The 26,734-nt window shown below is 42.0% G+C and overlaps 1 protein-coding gene across 2 annotated transcripts in view; it reads right to left on the bottom strand.

Annotated features, from left to right (window-relative positions):
* Positions 1-8,952, bottom strand: part of Su(var)3-3 (lysine-specific histone demethylase Su(var)3-3) — a 121,796-nt gene extending 112,844 nt beyond the window's left edge. For both annotated transcript variants that reach the window (XM_070102259.1, XM_070102262.1), the window contains exons 1-2: positions 8,791-8,952; positions 866-974 (exon numbers count right to left, since the gene is read on the bottom strand). In XM_070102259.1, the coding sequence (XP_069958360.1) occupies positions 866-974; positions 8,791-8,880 (199 nt within the window). In that variant the 5' untranslated portion in view covers positions 8,881-8,952. The remainder of the gene's footprint in view (positions 1-865; positions 975-8,790) is intronic.
* Between the last annotated feature and the right edge of the window lie 17,782 nt (positions 8,953-26,734).

Here is a 26,734-nt window from a genome sequence, read left to right as displayed (position 1 = left end):
TTCATTTAAATGAGCTAAGCAAGGTCCCGGAGGTCAATCGCTAGCATACTCTGCTCACACACTGAGGTCTGGAGTTTGAATCTCCACTAAAACATATACAATGGAACCAAGGTTCCATTGTATATGTTTTAGCTGAGTTATCATAAAATATAAAACAGTAGTACTGAATGGCTGTACATAATCATGTATAAGTTTATTCAGGTACAGTCATACATAAGAACAATTATCATACATATTAACATATGTCCAGGTAGTAGGTTGGTAGACAGCAACCACCCCAGGGAGGTACTACCGTCCTGCCAAGTGAGTGTAAAACTGAAGCCTGTAATTGTTTTACATGATGGTAGGATTGCTGGTGTCTTTTTTCTATCTCATAAACATGCAAGATTTCAGGTAGGTCTTGCTACTTCTACTTACACTTAGGTCACACTACACATACATGTACAAGCATATATATACACACCCCTTTGGGTTTTCTTCTATTTTCTTTCTAGTTCTTGTTCTTGTTTCTTTCCTCTTACCTCCATGGGGAAGTGGAACAGAATTCTTCCTCCACAAGCCATGCATGTTGTAAGAGACGACTAAAATACCGGGAGCAAGGGGCTAGTAACCCCTTCTCCTGTATATATTACTAAATGTAAAAGGAGAAGCTTTCGTTTTTCCTTTTGGGCCACCCCGCCTCGGTGGGATACGGACGGTGTGTTGAAAGAAAGAAAGATTAACATATGTATAGATTACCAAGGATAACCCAAAAAATCCAGCCAAAGTGCTTAATGTAACCATTGCAAATATTTAAAACAATGCTTTAAAAAAGCAGCTTTATTTTTAACCTGAATAAAGGTACAGTAATGTTAACCTAACCCACCTGTTGGATCATCCGTCTCTGCTTCCGCTACATCGTCATCTTTTTCAGATTTCTCCGTCTTTACTTCTTCCTTGACTTCCGTTGCTGGTTCTTCTTCTTCGACCTCCACCTACCAGTAAACAACTCTTAATAAATTTTAGGTATAATAATAATAATAATAATAATAATAATAATAATAATAATAATAATAATAATAATATCTTTATTTCTACAAGTACATGTACAAGGCATACAGACCATAGCTAACATCAATGACATACTACTGTATAGAAAGTCGCTTGTTTTGCAGAGCATTTCGGGCAAATTAGATCAATTTTGTTCCAGGATGTGACCCACACCAGTCAACTAACACCCAGGTACCTAGGTAAGACACATATGTAACAGTTAGGTATCTTTATTTCAAAACGTTTCGCCTACACAGTAGGCTTCTTCAGTCGAGTACAGAAAAGTTGATAGAAGCTGATACTCGACTGAAGAAGCCTACTGTGTAGGCGAAACGTTTCTAAATAAAGATACCTAACTGTTGCATATGTGTCTTACCTGACAACCTGTCGGTATTTTATACCATTTTAATGTTCACCCAGGTACCTATTGTATTGATGGGTGAACAGGGACAGCAGGTAAGATAAATAATACCCAGGTTTCTACTTACTGCTAGCTGAACAGTAACAGCAGGTGTAAGGTGACAAACACCCAAGTACCTCCTTACTGTTACATGAATAGTGACAGCAGGTGTAAGGTGACAAACACCCAGGTACCTCCTTACTGCTAGGTGAACAGTGACAGCAGGTGTAAGGTGACAAACACCCAGGTACCTCCTTACTGCTACGTGAATAGTGACAGCAGGTGTAAGGTGACAAACACCCAGGTACCTCCTTACTGCTAGGTGAACAGTGACAGCAGGTGTAAGGTGACAAACACCCAGGTACCTCCTTACTGCTAGGTGAACAGTGACAGCAGGTATACCTGGAAGGGGTTTTGGGGGTCAATGCCCCCACAGCCCGGTCTGTGACCAGGGTTCGTGGTAGATGAGGGCCTGATCAACCAGGCTGTTACTGCTGGCTGCATGTAAGCCAATGTATGAACCACATCCCGGATGATCAGGCACTGACTTTAGTTGCCTGTCTAGTGTCTTCTTGAAGACAGTGAGGGGTCTATGGCAATCCCCCTTATGTATGCTGGGAGGCATACATAAGGGGGAACAGTCTTAGGCCCCTGACACTTACTGTGTTGTCTCTTAGCGTACTCATGGTGCCTCTGCTTTTCATTGGGGGAATGTTGCATCTCCTGCCAAGTTTTTGTTTTCATATGGAGTGATTTTTTTGTGTGCAGATTTGGTATTAGTTCATCTACGATTTTGCAAATGTATATTATCATGAATCTTTCTCGCCTACATTCCATGGAGAACAAATCAAGGGACTTCAACCATTTCCAGTAATTTAGGTACTTTATTTATCATGCTTTATTTATTTATCATGCATTTGGTGTGCTATTAAACTGTGGTCAACAAGTGTGACAGTGGTATAATAGCACACAAAATGTGTGATGAAGAAAAAACAGAAAAAGTTGGTAGATGGATCTACAACATCCTAACAAACAGAATACAAAAAGTACAGTAATATGAAAAGTTCTGTTCCACATGGTACAGTACTTGCTCCCATCCTGTTCCTCATCCTCACATCTGACATAGACAGAGATGTAAGCCATAGCTCCATGTCTTCCTTTGCAAATGACACCCGAATCTGCATAAAAGTGTCCTCCATCGAGGACACTGCAAGGCTTCAAGAGGACATCAACCAAATCTTTAAATGGGCTGCAGAAAACAATATGAAGTTCAATGAAGAGAAATTTCAATTACAGCCTCTCCTCACTTAACGACGGAGTTCCGTTCCTAAGACCACGTAGGTAAACGAATTCATTGCTAAGTAAGGAGCATACTATAATAGTACAGTAGTGGGTTTGTGTCAACCATCTTTGATATTGATTTAATGTTGCCTTGGCACCATTTATAACATATCTGTAATATTTTTAAATGTTTATACAGTAGTGTACTGTATATTGTAATAAACAGAATAGAGCAAATTAGCTCTAATATGTATTATTTATGCATGTATACTAGTCAGAGAGCCTGCCATAAGTCCAAGTTGTCAGTAAACAAGAACGTCGCTAAGTGAAGAGGGGTTGTACAGTGAAACCTCAAAAATCGAACGTATCACATATTGAACGTTTCGAAAATAGGACCATTTTTTCGGACAAACTGTATCCCTATTATTGAACGCGCCCCTATTCTCGGACCGCCGGGTACGGGACCTGTCTGCCGGCCCACTCTGTCCGCGTCCCCGCGCAGGCGCCGTGAGCAGTCTAGCTTTGTTTATGCTTGAGTGAACACTAACCTGCGCTCTCATTCACGCATTTTACGATTATTTCATTGTGTTTAGTGCTTGTGGGACTGTGAAATAAGCTGCCATGGGCCCAAAGAAACTTGCTAGTGGTACCCCTGTGGTAAAGGAAGTGAGAAATACCATAGATGTGAAGAAGGAAATAATACAGAAGTATGAGAGTGGTGTGAGACTTGTTGAGCTTGCCAGGTTGTATGGGAAAAACAAGTCGACCATCGGTTCTATCCTGTCAAAGAAAGAACAAATCAAGGAAGCTGATGTTGCAAAAGGTGTTAATATAGGGAGTGGATGAGGTGCCTTCTTCAAAGATTAAGGAGATTTGTGCCAAGTGGAATAATGTCCAAATGCTTGTGCAGAAGTACCGCCCTGAGCAAGCTGAAACAAGCCATCTTTGCAACAAGTTCAGTGACAGAACCATGTCCCATTTTAGGGAAATGTTAAAGAGGCACCAGAAACAGAGGACTGTTGACAGTTATTTTGTGAGACAGGGGTCCAGTGACTCTCAAGCTGGTCCTAGTGGCATTAAAAGACAGAGAAGGGAAGTAACCCCAGAGAGGGCTTTACCTGAAGTCCTCATGGAGGGATATTCTCCTTCCAAACACTAACCCCAACTCCCTCTCTCCTCCTCCCTATCTTCCAGATGCCATCACCAATCTTCAATAAAGGTAAGTAAAAATGTTATTTTATATGTACAGCAGACCCCCGCATAACGATCACCTCCGAATGCAACCAATTATGTAAGTGTATTTATGTAAGTGCGTTTGTACGTGTATGTTTGGGGGTCTGAAATGGACTAATCTACTTCACAATATTCCTTATGGGAACAAATTCGGTCAGTACTGGCACCTGAACATACTTCTGGAGTGAAAAAATATCGTTAACCGGGGGTCCACTGTATTACTATACATAATTAAAAACTATAGTATTTGTTGTATGTAAAACTGTAATTAATCTCTATAAAATGTATTTTTTGTGTGAATATTTTTGGGTTTCTGGAATGGATTAATTGTATTTCCATTATTTCATATGGGAAATATTGCTTCGAATTTCAGACTTTTCGAATTTAGAACTAGCTCATGGAATGGATTAAGTTCGATTTTTGAGGTTCCACTGTATTCCAATATGAAAAACTCGACATAATTAAAACTATACTAGAGTATAAAGCAAATTCCAACTGCACAATAGAGCAAAAAACTATTGTGAAGGATCTGGGAGTGATACTGTCAGAGGATCTCACTTTCAAAGATCACAACAATGTATCTACGACATCTACTAGGATGCCAAGCCCATGATGACTCTCTTCCAATCACTTGTTCTCTCTAGGCTGGAATACAGTGGAGCCCCAGTTCACGATATTAATCCATTCCTGAGAGCTCATCGTAAACCAAAATTATCGGAAAGCGAATCAATTTTCCCCTTAAGAAATAATGGAAATCAAATTAATCTGTGCAAGACACCCAAAAGTATGAACTAAAGTGGTTCACAACATTGTCAGTGTACAGGTTGCCAACACGGCTTGCAGTAGCTGTGTCAGGGTGATTTTCATCAAAAAAGGTTTGCACTTCAAGCCATTTTGCACACATTTCCTTAATTTCAATAGTCATTAGCACCCTTGGTCTCGATGGGTTGGCACTAGAGCTTTCTTGGGGCCCATGGTGACTTATTTTGCAGAAACAAGCACCAAAAACAGTGATAATATGGATAATATGGAATGTACCGAATGTATCCTTAGATGCTATAAACCTTGGTAATAAATACCGACAAGTTGGTTTAGAAAGACACGTTATAGTGTTTGCTTACGTGTCTTTCTAAACCATCCTTAGATGCGCGCACACTGGCTGGCTTGTAAACACTGGACATGTCTCGGACGAATCGTATCGCATAACCGGTTTTGTAATGGGAACCAAGGCAAATTTTTTGCGATATATAATGCTTCGGATACCGGATTTATCAGATACCGATGGCTTCGCGAACCGGGGGTCCACTGTATTGCTGTATACTAACAGCCCCTTTTCAAGGCAGATGACATTGCAGACCTGGAGAATGTACAGAGAACCTTCATGGCACACATAAGTACAATAAATAAGGACCTAAATTACTGACTTGTATTCCTTGAAAAGCAGGCAAGAGACATACATGATATTATACACTTGGAAAATCCTAGAGGAATTAGTACCAAATTTGCACATGAAAATCACTCCGTACGAAAGCAAAAGATTTGGTAGGAGATGCAACAACCCCCCAATGAAAAGCAGGGCCGTCACGAGTACGCTAAGAGGCAACAATAAGTGTCAGGGTCCCCAAGACTGTTCAACTGCCTCCCACCATACATAAGGGGGATTACCAATAGAACCCTGACTGTCTTCAAGAAGGCGCTGGTATGTGGTTCATACGCTGGTTTGCATGTGGCAAGCAAGCAAACCAATGCCCCTACTGTCCGGCCCGGTTGATCAGGCTGAGCAGTAGGGGCATTGACCCCTGAAACCCTCTCTAGGTATACGTGTTGTGAAAACTCTCTGTAATAATAATAATAATTTATTTCAGCATGATACATGTTTGTACAAAGGAATATAATATTTGTATGTACATGCTAAAAGCCTCTTTAAATGCAAAGCATTTCGGGCAAACTTAAAACGAACTTAAAATTAATAATGCAATAACAGTACATATGGTCATTAGGTGAGTTACAATGTATACAAGAGAACTGAATACACCTACCATCTGACTTACGACCTGCTCGACATACGACCACTCGACTTACGACCATGTTTTGTATGCCAAATTTCTGGGAAATAAACAACTGTTTGTGTTGTGTACATTATTTATCCTAAACCTTACAGTATAAAATACAGTACTAACAGCATAAAAAGTAAAGTAAAAAATTAAATACCAAAATAAAACAATAAAATAAAATCATTACAATAATATGATGTTGATATTCAGTAAGTCAAAATGGACTTACGTCCATTCTGACTTACGACCAGTTGGTCGGAACCAAGCCTGGTCATAAGTTGGATGGTACCTGTATTGTATTAGGTCATGCTATATGGCTTTGTTAACTTCTGTAGGGAAGAATTACAATTTTGATTATTAACCTTAGGTGGACACAATGGAGTGATTAACATTTGAGGTGAATACAGATACTGAGAGTAAGTATATATTGATTATATTCATGATATTGAGGAAATGCAGGTATAGTTTTTACATATGTATTTACGTTGGGCTGGAAAAGGTTTGGGAGATAAGGTGCTTTTAACTGTAGTTTTAAAAATGCTGAACCAGTGGTTCTGGAGATTTCTGGCAGAGTGTTCCAGATTTTGGGCCCTTTTATGTACAATGAGTTTTTGAAAAAATTTAGCCTGACACAGGGGATGTCAAAGTGGGTTTTTTTTTGCCTAGTGTTGTGTCTATGAGTCCTATTGCAACTGTCAAGAAAGTACTTCAGGTCGGGATTTATGTTGGAATTAGCATAGGTTGCACAAAAGTATGAGTGAATGTTTTACTTGGAGTTTATCAGGAGAGAGTTTTGTATAGTAAGTACATCTTTGAAGAGTGGGGGAGGGGGGGTTGTCTAGCAGTGGACTGTATGATCATTCGCACTGCAGCTTTTCATGACTCACGAAATCGTAATGACACGATTGCAAACAAACCATACCATGGGCGGGATTGAACCCGCGGTCAGAGAGTCTCAAAACTTTAGACCGTCACTCTAGCCACTGGACCAGCTAGCCACAATAAGATTCGTCCAACTAGGTATATTTCTACACCATAAGAAGGTTAGCACAGGCAACACTGTGACCACAAATGGAAGTTTGTGGTCACAGTGGTGCCTATGCTAACCTTTCTATGGTGTAGAAATATATACCTAGTTGGACGAATCTTATTGTGGCTAGCTGGTCCAGTGGCTAACGTGACGGTCTAGAGTTTTGAGACTCTCTGACCGCAGGTTCAATCCCGCCCGTGGTATGGTTTGCAGCTTTTCGTTGGGTAATTATTGGTTTTAGGTGATTTGTCATTGTGGAGCCCCAGACACAAATAGCATAGGTGAGGTAGGGGTAGATCAGTGAATAATATAGTGTAAGTAGTGTTGTTTGTGGTACATAGTAACATATCTTTGAGACAATGACAACTGTTTTAGAAACTTATGTTGTGTGTTGGATATGGGCGTTGAATTTCAGGTAGATATCAAGGTGCAGACTCAGGAATTTTCCCTCATTATGTTTAGCAATAAAGATATTGTTAAGCATAATGTTTAGTTGGTCCTCACTTGCTCTGTTCCCAAACATAATGTATATTCTACATGTCGGCAATTTCACCTGCCTTGAAAGGGGCCATTAGTGTGCAGCAATATTATAGCCTAGAGAGAACAAGTTATTTGAAGACAACCATTATAGGCCTGGCAGTCCAAGTTCTGACTAGGTGACTAACACTCAGGTACCTTCTTACTGCTAGGGGAACAGGGACAGCAAGTGTAAGGTGAGTAACTCTCAGGTACCTACTTACTGCTAGGTAAACAGCAGGTGCAAGGTTGAGTAACTCTCAGGTACCTACTTACTGCTAGGTGAACAGCAGGTGTAAGGTGAGTAACTCTCAGGTACCTACTTACTGCTAGGTGAACAGCAGGTGTAAGGTAACTCTCAGGTACCTACTTACTGCTAGGTGAACAGCAGGTGTAAGATGAGTAACTCTCAGGTACCTACTTACTGCTAGGTAAACAACACGTGTAAGGTAACTCTCAGGTACCTACTTACTGCTAGGTAAACAGCAGGTGTAAGGTAACTCTCAGGTACCTACTTACTGCTAGGTAAACAACAGGTGTAAGGTAACTCTCAGGTACCTACTTACTGCTAGGTAAACAGCAGGTGTAAGGTAACTCTCAGGTACCTACTTACTGCTAGGTGAACAGCAGGTGTAAGGTGAGTAACTCTCAGGTACCTACTTACTGCTAGGTGAACAGCAGGTGTAAGGTAACTCTCAGGTACCTACTTACTGCTAGGTAAACAACACGTGTAAGGTAACTCTCAGGTACCTACTTACTGCTAGGTAAACAGTAGGTGTAAGGTAACTCTCACGTACCTACTGCTAGGTAAACAGCAGGTGTAAGGTAACTCTCAGGTACCTACTTACTGCTAGGTAAACAGCAGGTATAAGTAAAGGACCCCAATGGAAATAAGTCACTGTCTGACTTTTTTGGGTTATCCTAGGTTCTCTACACATATGTGCTATGTATGATAATCTATGTAACTGTATTTGTGTATACCTGAATAAACTTACTTACTTACTTACTATAACATTTACCATCGTGCCGGGTATCGAACCCCGGTCCCTCAGAGTAAGAACTTAAAACTCTACCAACCGAGCCACAAACAACCTCACAGTCATCAATAATACACATCAACGCTAATAATAACTACCTATAACCTAGCATTTTTCTCATAAATATAACTAAACATGTACATAATTAAATGGAGAACTGACGGCGTCTGGAACACTCAGATGAGAAACATATTTCCTTTTTTTTTTTACCTTTCCTCGCTTCTTCTTTCCCTTTCTACCATCTTCTTCCTCTGCTGTGTCTGCTGGTCTCTTCAGGTTTGTTGTCTCTTTACTCTCCATCTTGTATTTGTTGTGATACACAACAAAAATAAGAGTGAAAATCCCCCCCGAGTGGCGTCCCTTATTGTGTTGTTGTTGGAATATAGAGGCAGAGTTGACCAGCACCGTACAGTGCTGTGTACACTGTACAGTACTGTGAACACTACAGTACTGTGTACACTGTACAGTACTGTGTACACTACAGTACTGTGTACACCGTACAGTACTGTGTACACTACAGTACTGTGTACACTGTACAGTACTGTGTACACTACAGTACTGTGTACACTGTACAGTACTGTGTACACTACAGTACTGTGTACACTGTACAGTACTGTGTACACCGTACAGTACTGTGTACACTACAGTACTGTGTACACTGTACAGTACTGTGTACACTGTACAGTACTGTGTACACTGTACAGTACTGTGTACACTGTACAGTACTGTGTACACTGTATAGTACTGTGTACACTACAGTACTGTGTACACTGTACAGTACTGTGTACAGTACTGTGTACACTACAGTACTGTGTACAGTACTGTGTACACTACAGTACTGTGTACAGTACTGTGTACAGTACTGTGTACACTACAGTACTGTGTACAGTACTGTGTACAGTACTGTGTACACTACAGTACTGTGTACACTGTATAGTACTGTGTACACTACAGTACTGTGTACACTGTACAGTACTGTGTACAGTACTGTGTACACTACAGTACTGTGTACAGTACTGTGTACAGTACTGTGTACACTACAGTACTGTGTACAGTACTGTGTACACTACAGTACTGTGTACAGTACTGTGTACACTACAGTACTGTGTACACTGTATAGTACTGTGTACACCGTACAGTACTGTGTACACTGTACAGTACTGTGTACACTACAGTACTGTGTACACTGTACAGTACTGTGTACAGTACTGTGTACACTACAGTACTGTGTACACTGTACAGTACTGTGTACACTGTATAGTACTGTGTACACTACAGTACTGTGTACACTGTACAGTACTTTGTACAGTACTGTGTACACTACAGTACTGTGTACAGTACTGTGTACAGTACTGTGTACACTACAGTACTGTGTACAGTACTGTGTACAGTACTGTGTACACTACAGTACTGTGTACACTGTATAGTACTGTGTACACTACAGTACTGTGTACACTGTACAGTACTGTGTACAGTACTGTGTACACTACAGTACTGTGACATTGTCAACAGACTGGATAATATCATGTCAGGTAATGGGAACAAGCCCATTATCAGTCTCAGTGCTGGTGGAAATGATATTGGGAAGGGTAGGAGAGAAGAGCTGCTAGATAAGTACAGGTCAGCTATAGATTTCATTAAGTCTAAGGGAGGGATCCCAATCATATGTAGCATCTTGCCTAGAAGGGGAGTAGGAAATGAATGGTTGTCTAGGGCAATTGGTGTAAATTGCTGGCTAGACAGATACTGCAAGGAACTTGCAATCCCATTCATTGACAACTGGAACAACTTTTATGGCAAACATGATATGTATGCAAGGGATGGCGTTCATCTCTCTGGGGCAGGGGTGGTAGCACTTGCAGACTCGATTGAGAAGGCCATTGGTGAAATGCCTATGATTTTAAACTGATGGAAGATAGAGGTATGGGTGTGTGTGGGAAACAAGCAGGTTGCAACACTAGGGTTGGAAACAGTAAATGTATAAAAGGCACTCAGCATGAAGTTATAAATAAAGACAATAGAACAGGTCAGCAAACAAAGGGGGACAGCAGAGGGCAGCAAGGGACTAGCTCCCTTAAGGTTTACTATACTAATAGCAGGAGTGTTAGAAATAAGATAGATGAGCTAAGATTAATTGCAAGTGCAGGAAACATAGATATTATTGCTATAACAGAGACCTGGCTCAATCTGAAAGATAGAGAGATGCCCTCTGAATGTCACATACAAGGCTATAAATTATTCCACACTGACAGGGTCAACAGGAAAGGTGGTGGAGTAGCGATGTATGTCAGAGACAATTTAAATTGTTGTGTTAGACAAGATATTAAATTAGAAGCGTCAGCCACTGAATCTGTTTGGTTACAGCTTCTCGAGGGCCGAGAAAAACTAATTTTGGGTGTGATTTACAGGGCCCCAAATCTTGATAGGGAGTGCAGTAAACTTCTATGGGACGAAATTCGTAAGGCATCTACATACGAAAATGTTGTGCTAATGGGAGATTTCAACTATAGACAGATTGACTGGAGCAATTTGACAGGAAATTTAGAGTCGGGTGACTTTCTTGATACGATCCAGGATTGTTTTTTAAAACAGTTTGTGACAGAGCCAACTAGGGGAAATAACCTCCTTGACTTGGTTCTTGCCAGTAGGGAAACACTAATTAATAATCTTGAGGTTAATGATGAGCTTGGGGAGAGTGATCACAAATCACTCAGTTTTAACATATCATGGAATTCCCCTAATAATGGCAATCAAGTCTCCGTCCCTGACTTTCGCTTGGCTGATTTCATAGGACTGAAAAATTACTTAGGTGGGCTGAACTGGAATGACCTGACTAGGGGTCAGGTAGGTGGTGATGGTTGCCGATATGATGCTTTCCAGGGCATAGTTCTAGCTGCTCAGTCAAATTATGTTCCAAATAGGGAAATCAGATCAAACAAAAATGATCCTAAATGGATGAACAATAGATTAAAATATCTGATTGGTCAAAAGAGAGGCATATATAGGCAAATCAAAAGAGGAGAGGGGCAATTAAGAAATCGATATATTCAGTTAAAGAGAGAAATAAAAAAGGGAATTAGAAAAGCAAAAAGAGATTATGAGGTTAAAGTTGCAAGAGAATCGAAGACTAACCCAAAAGGATTCTTTCAGGTATACAGAAGTAAGATCAGGGACAAGATAGGCCCACTCAAAAGTTCCTCGGGTCAGCTCACTGACAGTGATAAGGAAATGTGTAGAATTTTTAACACATACTTCCTCTCAGTTTTTACACAGGAGGATACCAGCGATATTCCAGTAATGATAAATTATGTAGAACAGGACGATAATAAACTGTGCACTATTAGGGTCACAAGTGACATGGTCCTTAGGCAAATAGATAAATTAAAACCTAACAAATCCCCAGGCCCTGATGAACTGTATGCAAGGGTTCTAAAGGAATGTAAAGAGGAGCTTAGCACACCTTTGGCTAATCTTTTCAACATATCACTACAAACTGGCATGGTGCCAGATAAGTGGAAAATGGCAAATGTGATACCTATTTTCAAAACAGGTGACAGGTCCTTAGCTTCGAACTATAGACCAATAAGCCTAACCTCCATAGTGGGAAAATTTATGGAATCAATAATTGCCGAGGCAGTTCGTAGCCACCTTGAAAAGCATAAATTAATCAACGAATCTCAGCATGGTTTTACAAAGGGGCGTTCCTGCCTTACGAATTTATTAACTTTTTTCACTAAGGTATTTGAGGAGGTAGATCATGGTAATGAATATGATATTGTGTATATGGACTTCAGTAAGGCTTTTGACAGGGTCCCACATCAGAGACTATTGAGGAAAATTAAAGCACATGGAATAGGAGGAGAAATTTTTTCCTGGATAGAGGCATGGTTGACAAATAGGCAGCAGAGAGTTTGCATAAATGGGGAGAAATCAGAGTGGGGAAGCGTCACGAGCGGTGTTCCACAGGGGTCAGTGTTGGGCCCCCTGCTGTTCACAATCTACATAAACGACATAGATGAGGGCATAAAGAGCGACATCGGCAAGTTTGCCGATGACACCAAAATAGGCCGTCGAATTCATTCTGACGAGGACATTCGAGCACTCCAGGAAGATTTGAATAGACTGATGCAGTGGTCGGAGAAGTGGCAGATGCAGTTTAATATAGACAAATGCAAAGTTCTAAATGTTGGACAGGACAATAACCATGCCACATATAAACTAAATAATGTAGATCTTAATATTACGGATTGCGAAAAAGATTTAGGAGTTCTGGTTAGCAGTAATCTGAAACCAAGACAACAGTGCATAAGTGTTCGCAATAAAGCTAATAGAATCCTTGGCTTCATATCAAGAAGCATAAATAATAGGAGTCCTCAGGTTGTTCTTCAACTCTATACATCCTTGGTTAGGCCTCATTTAGATTATGCTGCACAGTTTTGGTCACCGTATTACAGAATGGATATAAATTCTCTGGAAAATGTACAAAGGAGGATGACAAAGATGATCCCATGTATCAGAAACCTTCCCTATGAGGATAGACTAAGGGCCCTGAAACTGCACTCTCTAGAAAGACGTAGAATTAGGGGGGATATGATTGAGGTTTATAAGTGGAAGACAGGAATAAATAAAGGGGATGTAAATAGTGTGCTGAAAATATCTAGTCTAGACAGGACTCGCAGCAATGGTTTTAAGTTGGAAAAATTCAGATTCAGGAGGGATATAGGAAAGTACTGGTTTGGTAATAGAGTTGTGGATGAGTGGAACAAACTCCCAAGTACCGTTATAGAGGCCAGAACGTTGTGTAGCTTTAAAAATAGGTTGGATAAATACATGAGTAGATGTGGGTGGGTGTGAGTTAGACCTGATAGCTTGTGCTAACAGGTCGGTTGCCGTGTTCCTCCCTTAAGTCAATGTGACCTGACCTGACTAGGTTGGGTGCATTGGCTTAGGCCGGTAGGGACTTGGACCTGCCTCGCGTGGGCCGGTGGGCCTTCTGCGGTGTTCCTTCGTTCTTGTGTTCTTGTGTTGTACAGTACTGTGTACAGTACTGTGTACACTACAGTACTGTGTACAGTACTGTGTACAGTACTGTGTACACTACAGTACTGTGTACACTGTATAGTACTGTGTACACCGTACAGTACTGTGTACACTGTACAGTACTGTGTACACTACAGTACTGTGTACACTGTACAGTACTGTGTACACCGTACAGTACTGTGTACACCGTACAGTACTGTGTACACTGTACTGTGTGTACAGTACTGTGTACACCGTACAGTACTGTGTACACTGTACAGTACTGTGTACAGTACTGTGTACACCGTACAGTACTGTGTACACTGTACAGTACTGTGTACACTGTACAGTACTGTGTACACTGTACAGTACTGTGTACACTGTACAGTACTGTGTACACTGTACAGTACTGTGTACACTGTACAGTACTGTGTACACTACAGTACTGTGTACACTACAGTACTGTGTACACTGTACAGTACTGTGTACACCGTACAGTACTGTGTACACTGTACAGTACTGTGTACACTGTACAGTACTGTGTACACTGTACAGTACTGTGTACACTGTACAGTACTGTGTACACCGTACAGTACTGTGTACACTGTACAGTACTGTGTACACTGTACAGTACTGTGTACACTGTACAGTACTGTGTACACTGTACAGTACTGTGTACACCGTACAGTACTGTGTACACTGTACAGTACTGTGTACACTGTACAGTACTGTGTACACTGTACAGTACTGTGTACACTACAGTACTGTGTACACTACAGTACTGTGTACACTGTACAGTACTGTGTACACTGTATAGTACTGTGTACACTGTACAGTACTGTGTACACTGTACAGTACTGTGTACACTACAGTACTGTGTACACTGTACAGTACTGTGTACACCGTACAGTACTGTGTACACTGTACAGTACTGTGTACACCGTACAGTACTGTGTACACTGTACAGTACTGTGTACACCGTACAGTACTGTGTACACTGTACAGTACTGTGTACACTGTACAGTACTGTGTACACTGTACAGTACTGTGTACACCGTACAGTACTGTGTACACTGTACAGTACTGTGTACACTGTACAGTACTGTGTACACTACAGTACTGTGTACACTGTACAGTACTGTGTACACTGTACAGTACTGTGTACACTGTATAGTACTGTGTACACTACAGTACTGTGTACACTGTACAGTACTGTGTACACTGTATAGTACTGTGTACACTGTACAGTACTGTGTACACTGTACAGTACTGTGTACACTACAGTACTGTGTACACTGTACAGTACTGTGTACACTGTACAGTACTGTGTACACTGTACAGTACTGTGTACACTGTATAGTACTGTGTACACCGTACAGTACTGTGTACACCGTACAGTACTGTGTACACCGTACAGTACTGTGTACACTACAGTACTGTGTACACTACAGTACTGTGTACACTACAGTACTGTGTACACCGTACAGTACTGTGTACACTGTGTACACTGTACAGTACTGTGTACACTACAGTACTGTGTACACTACAGTACTGTGTACACTGTACAGTACTGTGTACACTGTATAGTACTGTGTACACTGTACAGTACTGTGTACACTACAGTACTGTGTACACCGTACAGTACTGGGTACACTACAGTACTGTGTACACCGTACAGTACTGTGTACACCGTACAGTACTGTGTACACTGTACAGTACTGTGTACACTGTATAGTACTGTGTACACTGTACAGTACTGTGTACACTACAGTACTGTGTACACCGTACAGTACTGTGTACACTACAGTACTGTGTACACCGTACAGTACTGTGTACACTACAGTACTGTGTACACTACAGTACTGTGTACACTGTGTACAGTACTGTGTACACTGTGTACAGTACTGTGTACACTGTGTACAGTACTGTGTACACTACAGTACTGTATACACTACAGTACTGTGTACACTGTGTACAGTACTGTGTACACTACAGTACTGTGTACACTACAGTACTGTGTACACCGTACAGTACTGTGTACACTACAGTACTGTGTACACTACAGTACTGTGTACACTGTGTACAGTACTGTGTACACTACAGTACTGTGTACACTACAGTACTGTGTACACTGTACAGTACTGTGTACACTGTACAGTACTGTGTACACTACAGTACTGTGTACACTGTACAGTACTGTGTACACTGTACAGTACTGTGTACACTACAGTACTGTGCACACTGTACAGTACTGTGTACACTACAGTACTGTGTACACTACAGTACTGTGTACACTACAGAACTGTGTACACTGTACAGTACTGTGTACACTGTACAGTACTGGGTACACTACAGAACTGTGTACACTGTACAGTACTGTGTACACTGTACAGTACTGTGTACACTACAGTACTGTACAGTACTGTGTACACTGTACAGTACTGTGTACACTGTACAGTACTGTGTACACTACAGTACTGTGTACACTGTACAGTACTGTGTACACTGTACAGTACTGTGTACACTACAGTACTGTGTACACTACAGTACTGTGTACACTACAGTACTGTGTACACTACAGTACTGTGTACACTGTACAGTACTGTGTACACTACAGTACTGTGTACACTACAGTACTGTGTACACTACAGTACTGTGCACACTGGACAGCACTGTGTACACTGTACAGTACTGTGTACACTACAGTACTGTGTACACTGTACAGTACTGTGTACAAAACAGTACTGTGTACACTACAGTACTGTGTACACTGTACAGAACTGTGTACACTACAGTACTGTGTACACTGTACAGTACTGTGTACACTACAGTACTGTGTACACTACAGTACTGTGTACACTGTACAGTACTGTGTACACTACAGTACTGTGTACACTACAGTACTGTGTACACTGTGTACAGTACTGTGTACACTACAGTACTGTGTACACTACAGTACTGTGTACACTGTACAGTACTGTGTACACTACAGTACTGTGTACACTACAGTACTGTGTACACTGTACAGTACTGTGTACACTACAGTACTGTGTACACTACAGTACTGTGTACACTACAGTACTGTGTACACTGTGTACAGTACTGTGTACACTACAGTACTGTGTACACTACAGTACTGTGTACACTGTACAGTACTGTGTACACTACAGTACTGTGTACACTACAGTACTGTGTACACTACAGTACTGTGTACACTACAGTACTGTGTACACTGTACAGTACTGTGTACACTACAGTACTGTGTACACTACAGTACTGTGCACACTGTACAGTACTGTGTACACTGTACAGTAGTGTGTACACTACAGTACTGTGTACACTACAGTACTGTGTACACTACAGTACTGTGTACACTACAGTACTGTGTACACTGTACAGTACTGTGTACACTACAGTACTGTGTACACTACAGTACTGTGTACACTACAGTACTGTGTACACTGTACAGTACTGTGTACACTACAGTACTGTGTACACTACAGTACTGTGTACACTACAGTACTGTGTACACTACAGTACTGTGTACACTGTACAGTACTGTGTACACTACAGTACTGTGTACACTACAGTACTGTGTACACTACAGTACTGTGTACACTACAGTACTGTGTACACTGTACAGTACTGTGTACACTACAGTACTGTGTACACTACAGTACTGTGTACACTGTACAGTACTGTGTACACTGTACAGTACTGTGTACACTACAGTACTGTGTACACTACAGTACTGTGTACACTGTACAGAACTGTGTACACTGTACAGTACTGTGTACACTACAGTACTGTGTACACTGTACAGTACTGTGTACACTACAGTACTGTGTACACTACAGTACTGTGTACACTACAGTACTGTGTACACTGTACAGTACTGTGTACACTACAGTACTGTGTACACTACAGTACTGTGTACACTGTACAGTACTGTGTACACTACAGTACTGTGTACACTACAGTACTGTGCACACTGTACAGTACTGTGTACACTGTACAGTACTGTGTACACTGTACAGTACTGTGTACACTACAGTACTGTGTACACTACAGTACTGTGTACACTGTACAGTACTGTGTACACTGTCCAGTACTGTGTACACTGTACAGTACTGTGTACACTGTACAGTACTGTGTACACTGTACAGTACTGTGTACACTGTACAGTACTGTGTACACTACAGTACTGTGTACACTGTACAGTACTGTGTACACTACAGTACTGTGTATACTGTACAGTACTGTGTACACTGTACAGTACTGTGTACACTGTACAGTACTGTGTACACTGTACAGTACTGTGTACACTACAGTACTGTGTACACTACAGTACTGTGTACACTGTACAGTACTGTGTACACTACAGTACTGTGTACACTGTACAGTACTGTGTACACTACAGTACTGTGTACACTGTACAGTACTGTGTACACTACAGTACTGTGTACACTACAGTACTGTGTACACAGTACTGTGTACACTACAGTACTGTGTACACTACAGTACTGTGTACACTGTACAGTACTGTGTACACTACAGTACTGTGTACACTGTACAGTACTGTGTACACTACAGTACTGTGTACACTACAGTACTGTGTACACTGTACAGTACTGTGTACACTACAGTACTGTGTACACTACAGTACTGTGTACACTGTACAGTACTGTGTACACTGTACAGTACTGTGTACACTACAGTACTGTGTACACTGTACAGTACTGTGTACACTACAGTACTGTGCACACTACAGTACTGTGTACACTGTACAGTACTGTGTACACCGTACAGTACTGTGTACACTACAGTACTGTGTACACCGTACAGTACTGTGTACACTGTACAGTACTGTGTACACTGTACAGTACTGTGTACACTACAGTACTGTGTACACTGTACAGTACTGTGTACACTACAGTACTGTGTACACTGTACAGTACTGTGTACACTACAGTACTGTGTACACCGTACAGTACTGTGTACACTACAGTACTGTGTACACTGTACAGTACTGTGTACACTGTACAGTACTGTGTACACTACAGTACTGTGTACACTACAGTACTGTGTACACTACAGCACTGTGTACACTACAGTACAGTGTACACTGTACAGTACTGTGTACACTGTACAGTACTGTGTACACTGTACAGTACTGTGTACACTACAGTACTGTGTACACTACAGTACTGTGTACACTGTACAGTACTGTGTACACTGTACAGTACTGTGTACACTGTACAGTACTGTGTACAGCGTACAGTACTGTGTACACTACAGTACTGTGTACACTACAGTACTGTGTACACTACAGTACTGTGTACACTACAGTACTGTGTACACTGTACAGTACTGTGTACACTGTACAGTACTGTGTACACTACAGTACTGTGTACACTACAGTACTGTGTACACTGTACAGTACTGTGTACACCGTACAGTACTGTGTACACTGTACAGTACTGTGTACACTGTACAGTACTGTGTACACTGTACAGTACTGTGTACACTGTACAGTACTGTGTACACTGTATAGTACAGTGTACACTACAGTACTGTGTACACTGTACAGTACTGTGTACACTGTACAGTACTGTGTACACTGTACAGTACTGTGTACACTACAGTACTGTGTACACTGTGCAGTACAGTGTACACTACAGTACTGTGTACACTGTACAGTACTGTGTACACTGTACAGTACTGTGTACACTACAGTACTGTGTACACTGTACAGTACAGTGTACACTACAGTACTGTGTACACTGTACAGTACTGTGTACACTGTACAGTACTGTGTACACTGTACAGTACTGTGTACACTACAGTACTGTGTACACTGTACAGTACTGTGTACACTGTACAGTACTGTGTACACTGTACAGTACTGTGTACACTGTACAGTACTGTGTACACTACAGTACTGTGTACACTACAGTACTGTGTACACTGTACAGTACTGTGTACACTGTACAGTACTGTGTACACTACAGTACTGTGTACACTGTACAGTACTGTGTACACTACAGTACTGTGTACACTGTACAGTACTGTGTACACTACAGTACTGTGTACACCGTACAGTACTGTGTACACTGTACAGTACTGTGTACACTGTACAGTACTGTGTACACTACAGTACTGTGTACACTGTACAGTACTGTGTACACTACAGTACTGTGTACACTGTACAGTACTGTGTACACTACAGTACTGTGTACACTGTACAGTACTGTGTACACTGTACAGTACTGTGTACACTACAGTACTGTGTACACTGTACAGTACTGTGTACACTGTACAGTACTGTGTACACTACAGTACTGTGTACACTGTACAGTACTGTGTACACTACAGTACTGTGTACACTGTACAGTACTGTGTACACTACAGTACTGTGTACACTGTACAGTACTGTGTACACTACAGTACTGTGTACATCGTACAGTACTGTGTACACTGTACAGTACTGTGTACACTGTACAGTACTGTGTACACTACAGTACTGTGTACACTACAGTACTGTGTACACTACAGTACTGTGTACACTACAGTACTGTGTACACTACAGTACTGTGCACACTGTACAGTACTGTGTACACTGTACAGTACTGTGTACACTGTACAGTACTGTGTACACTACAGTACTGTGTACACTACAGTACTGTGTACACTGTACAGTACTGTGTACACTACAGTACTGTGTACACTACAGTACTGTGTACACTACAGTACTGTGTACACTACAGTACTGTGCACACTGTACAGTACTGTGTACACTGTACAGTACTGTGTACACTACAGTACTGTGTACACTACAGTACTGTGTACACTGTACAGTACTGTGTACACTGTACAGTACTGTGTACACTACAGTTCTGTGTACACTACAGTACTGTGTACACTACAGTACTGTGTACACTACAGTACTGTGCACACTGTACAGTACTGTGTACACTACAGTACTGTGTACACTGTACAGTACTGTGTACACCGTACAGTACTGTGTACACTACAGTACTGTGTACACTGTACAGTACTGTGTACACTGTACAGTACTGTGTACACTGTACAGTACTGTGTACACTACAGTACTGTGTACACTACAGTACTGTGTACACTGTACAGTACTGTGTACACTGTACAGTACTGTGTACACTACAGTACTGTGTACACTACAGTACTGTGTACACTACAGTACTGTGTACACTGTACAGTACTGTGTACACTACAGTACTGTGTACACTACAGTACTGTGTACACTGTACAGTACTGTGTACACTGTACAGTACTGTGTACACTGTACAGTACTGTGTACACTACAGTACTGTGTACACTACAGTACTGTGTACACTGTACAGTACTGTGTACACTGTACAGTACTGTGTACACTACAGTACTGTGTACACTACAGTACTGTGTACACTGTACAGTACTGTGTACACTGTACAGTACTGTGTACACTACAGTACTGTGTACACTACAGTACTGTGTACACTGTACAGTACTGTGTACACTGTACAGTACTGTGTACACTGTACAGTACTGTGTACACTACAGTACTGTGTACACCGTACAGTACTGTGTACACTACAGTACTGTGTACACTACAGTACTGTGTACACCGTACAGTACTGTGTACACTACAGTACTGTGTACACTACAGTACTGTGTACACTACAGTACTGTGTACACTGTACAGTACTGTGTACACTACAGTACTGTGTACACCGTACAGTACTGTGTACACTACAGTACTGTGCACACCGTACAGTACTGTGTACACTACAGTACTGTGTACACCGTACAGTACTGTGTACACTACAGTACTGTGCACACCGTACAGTACTGTGTACACTACAGTACTGTGTACACCGTACAGTACTGTGTACACTACAGTACTGTTTACACTGTACAGTACTGTGTACACTGTGTACAGTACTGTGTACACTGTACAGTACTGTGTACACTGTGTACAGTACTGTGTACACTGTACAGTACTGTGTACACTGTACAGTACTGTGTACACTTTGTACAGTGTACACAGAGTGTACATAGTACTGTACACAGTGTACAGTACTATGTACACTCTGAGGTGTGTACAGTACTATATATGCTTTGAGATGTGTACAATACTATGTACACTTTGATGTGTGTACAGTACCATGTACATTCTGAGGTGTGTACAATACTATGTACACTCTGGGGTGTGTACAGTACAATGTCCATGTACACTGTGATATGTGGACAATATTCTATACATGTACACTATTTATTTATTTTTTATTTGGACATAACGGAGATAAAACACCTCAATTACTGGGAGCGCTTGAGGTTCCTAAACCTGTATTCCCTGGAACGCAGGCGGGAGAGATACATGATTATATACACCTGGAAAATCCTAGAGGGACTAGTACCGAACTTGCACACGAAAATCACTCACTACGAAAGCAAAAGACTTGGCAGACGATGCAACATCCCCCCAATGAAAAGCAGGGGTGTCACTAGCACGTTAAGAGACCATACAATAAGTGTCAGGGGCCCGAGACTGTTCAACTGCCTCCCAGCATACATAAGGGGGATTACCAACAGACCCCTGACTGTCTTCAAACAGGCACTGGACAGGCACCTAAAGTCGGTACCTGATCAGCCGGGCTGTGGCTCGTACGTTGGATTGCGTGCAGCCAGCAGTAACAGCCTGGTTGATCAGGCTCTGATCCACCAGGAGGCTTGGTCACAGACCGGGCCGTGGGGGCGTTGACCCCCGGAATTCTCTCCAGATAAATTCCAGGTACCTCCAGTTACATAGTTCTACAAAGAAATACAGTAGTTGGGTGAGCATGCCAAAAGCCCCTTGTATGCTGGCTAAAGGCAGCAACAAACAACAAAATACCTTTCATGCGTGGACTGCTTGCAGAGGCAAAGGCAATGTTCGCGGCTTTCACTGAGACCCACATAAAGGATCACTTGGACAACGAAATATGGATCCCAGGTTACAACCTATACAGATGTGACAGAGGGAACAGGCAAAAGGAGGGGGGATGGCCTGTACATTGCAGAGTCACTTGTTTGCACAGAACTGCTGAATGCCTCAAATGATGTAGTGGAAGTTTTAGCAGTAAAGATCGAGAACCAAAACCTAGTCATTGTGGTAGTCTACAAGCCTCCGGATGCAACATCCCAGCAATTCCAGGAACAGCTGTTAAAAATTGACCACTGTCTGGAAAATCTGCCAGCTCCTGCACCCAGCATCTTGCTCCTGGGGGATTTCAACTTAAGGCACCTAAAATGGAGGAATATAGCAAATAATATTGTTGCAGTGATAACACCAGGAGGAAGCTCTGATGAAAACTCACAATCACACGAGCTTTTAAATCTCTGCACAAAATTCAATTTAAACCAGTAAATAATAGAGCCTACTAGACTGGAGAATACACTAGACCTCATCTTCACTAACAATGATGATCTGATAAGAAATGTCACCATATCAAAAACAATATACTCAGATCACAACATAACTGAAGGTCAGACATATATGCGCGGAAGACCCAGACCGACATAATGAGATTAGTCACGAGGGAGCATTCACCAAATTCAACTTCAATAACAAAAACATAAAGTGGGACCAAGTAAACCAAGTTCTAACCGATATAAGCTGGGAAGACATACTAAGCAACACAGACCCCAACTTATGCCTAGAACAGATTAACTCGGTGGCACTCGATGTATGCACAAGGCTTATTCCTCTAAGAAAAAGGAGGAGTTGATGTAAAATAGAAAGAGACAGGCGCTCCCTTTACAGGCGACGGAAAAGAATAACAGAGCGGCAAAAAGAGGTCAATATATCTGAAATGCGTAGGGAGACACTGGTCAGAGAAATAGCAAGCACCGAACTTAAGCTAAAGGAATCTTATAGGAGTCAGGAATCGCGGGAAGAACTAAAAGCCATAAATGAAATCGAAAGAAACCCAAAGTATTTCTTCTCCTATGCCAAATCAAAGTCGAGAACAACGTCCAGTATTGGGCCCCTACTTAAACAAGATGGGTCCTACACAGATGACAGCAAGGAAATGAGTGAACTACTCAAGTCCCAATATGACTCAGTTTTTAGCAAGCCGCTAACCAGACTGAGAGTCGAAGATTAAAATGAATTTTTTATGAGAGAGCCACAGAATTTGGTTAACACAAGCCTATCTGATGTTATCCTGACGCCAAATGACTTCGAACAGGCGATAAATGACATGCCCATGCACTCTGCCCCAGGGCCAGACTCATGGAACTCCGTGTTCATCAAGAACTGCAAGAAGCCCCTATCACGAGCTTTTACCATCCTATGGAGAGGGAGCATGGACACGGGGGTCGTCCCACAGTTACTAAAAACAACAGACATAGCCCCACTCCACAAAGGGGGCAGTAAAGCAATAGCAAAGAACTACAGACCGATAGCACTAACATCCCATATCATAAAAATCTTTGAAAGGGTCCTAAGAAGCAAGATCACCACCCATCTAGAAACCCATAAATTACACAACCCAGGGCAACATGGGTTTAGAACAGGTCGCTCCTGTCTGTCTCAACTATTGGATCACTACGACAAGGTCCTAGATGCACTAGAAGACAAAAAAGAATGCAGATGTAATATATACAGACTTTGCAAAAGCCTTCGACAAGTGTAACCATGGCGTAATAGCGCACAAAATGCGTGCTAAAGGAATAACAGGAAAAGTCGGTCGATGGATCTATAATTTCCTCACTAACAGAACACAGAGAGTAGTAGTCAACAGAGTAAAGTCCGAGGCAGCTACGGTGAAAAGCTCTGTTCCACAAGGCACAGTACTCGCTCCCATCTTGTTCCTCATCCTCATATCTGACATAGACAAGGATGTCAGCCACAGCACCGTGTCTTCCTTTGCAGATGACACCCGAATCTGCATGACAGTGTCTTCCATTGCAGACACTGCAAGGCTCCAGGCGGACATCAACCAAATCTTTCAGTGGGCTGCAGAAAACAATATGAAGTTCAACGATGAGAAATTTCAATTACTCAGATATGGTAAACACGAGGAAATTAAATCTTCATCAGAGTACAAAACAAATTCTGGCCACAAAATAGAGCGAAACACCAACGTCAAAGACCTAGGAGTGATCATGTCGGAGGATCTCACCTTCAAGGACCATAACATTGTATCAATCGCATCTGCTAGAAAAATGACAGGATGGATAATGAGAACCTTCAAAACTAGGGATGCCAAGCCCATGATGACACTCTACAGGTCGCTTGTTTTAACTAGGCTGGAATATTGCTGCACACTAACAACACCTTTCAAGGCAGGTGAAATTGCTGACCTAGAAAATGTACAGAGAACCTTCATGGTGCGCATAACGGAGATAAAACACTTAAATTACTGGGAGCGCTTGAGGTTCCTGAACCTGTATTCCCTGGAACGCAGGCGGGAGAGATACATGATTATGTACACCTGGAAAATCCTAGAGGGACTAGTACCGAACTTGCACACGAAAATCACTCAGGCTCTGATCCACCAGGAGGCCTGGTCACAGACCGGGCTGCGGGGGCGTTACCCCCGGAACTCTGTCCAGGTAAACTCCAGGTAGTTTACCTGGAGTTTACCTGGACAGAGTTCCGGGGGTCAACGCCCCCGCGGCCCGGTCTGTGACCAGGCCTCCTGGTGGATCAGAGCCTGATCAACCAGGCTGTTACTGCTGGCTGCACGCAAACCAACTTACAAGCCACAGCCAGGCTGGTCAGGAACCGACTTTAGGTGCTTGTCCAGTGCCAGCTTGAAGACTGCCAGGGGTCTGTTGGTAATCCCCCTTATGTATGCTGGGAGGCAGCTGAACAGTCTCGGGCCCCTGACACTTATTGTATGGTCTCTTAACGTGCTAGTAACACCCCTGCTTTTCATTGGGGGGATGTTGCATCGTCTGCCAAGTCTTTTGCTTTCGTAGTGAGTGATTTTCGTGTGCAAGTTCGGTACTAGTCCCTCTAGGATTTTCCAGGTGTATATAATCATGTATCTCTCCCGCCTGCATTCCAGGGAATACAATTTTAGAAACCTCAGGCGCTCCCAGTAATTGAGGTGTTTTATCTCCGTTATGCGCGCCGTGAAGGTTCTCTGTACATTTTCTAGGTCAGCAATTTCACCTGCCTTGAAAGGTGCTGTTAGTGTACAGCAATATTCCAGCCTAGATAGAACAAGTGACCTGAAGAGTGTCATCATGGGCTTGGCATCCCTAGTTTTGAAGGTTCTCATTATCCATCCTGTCATTTTTCTAGCAGATGCGATTGATACAATGTTATGGTCCTCGAAGGTGAGATCCTCCGACATGATCACTCCCAGGTCTTTGACGTTGGTGTTTCGCTCTATTTTGTGGCCAGATTTTGTTTTGTACTCTGATGAATATTTAATTTCCTCGTGTTTACCATATCTGAGTAATTGAAATTTCTCATCGTTTAACTTCATATTGTTTTCTGCAGCCCACTGAAAGATTTGGTTGATGTCCGCCTGGAGCCTTGCAGTGTCTGCAATGGAAGACGAAAGCAAAAGACTTGGCAGACGATGCAACATCCCCCCAATGAAAAGCAGGGGTGTCACTAGCACGTTAAGAGCTCATACAATAAGTGTCAGGGGCCCGAGACTGTTCAACTGCCTCCCAGCATACATAAGGGGGATTACCAACAGACCCCTGGCAGTCTTCAAGCTGGCACTGGACAAGCACCTAAAGTCGGTTCCTGACCAGCCGGGCAGTGGCTCGTACGTTGGTTTGCGTGCAGCCAGCAGTAACAGCCTGGTTGATCAGGCTCTGATCCACCGGTCTGATCCCCAGACCGACATAATGAGACTAGTCACGAGGGAGCATTCACCAAATTCAACTTCAATAACAAAAACATAAAGTGGGACCAAGTAAACCAATTCCTAACCGATATAAGCTGGGAAGATATACTAAGCAACACAGACCCCAACTTATGCCTAGAACAGATTAACTTGGTGGCACTCGATGTATGCACAAGGCTTATTCCTCTAAGAAAAAGGAGGAGTAGATGTAAAATAGAAAGAGACAGGCCCTCCCTTTACAGGCGACGGAAAAGAATAACAGA

Source organism: Cherax quadricarinatus, chromosome 81, assembly GCF_038502225.1.
Source record: "Cherax quadricarinatus isolate ZL_2023a chromosome 81, ASM3850222v1, whole genome shotgun sequence".
NCBI classification, from domain to species: domain Eukaryota; kingdom Metazoa; phylum Arthropoda; class Malacostraca; order Decapoda; family Parastacidae; genus Cherax; species Cherax quadricarinatus.
The sequence above is the reverse complement of the archived record's forward strand: the minus strand, read 5'-3'. Positions and strand labels throughout refer to the sequence as shown.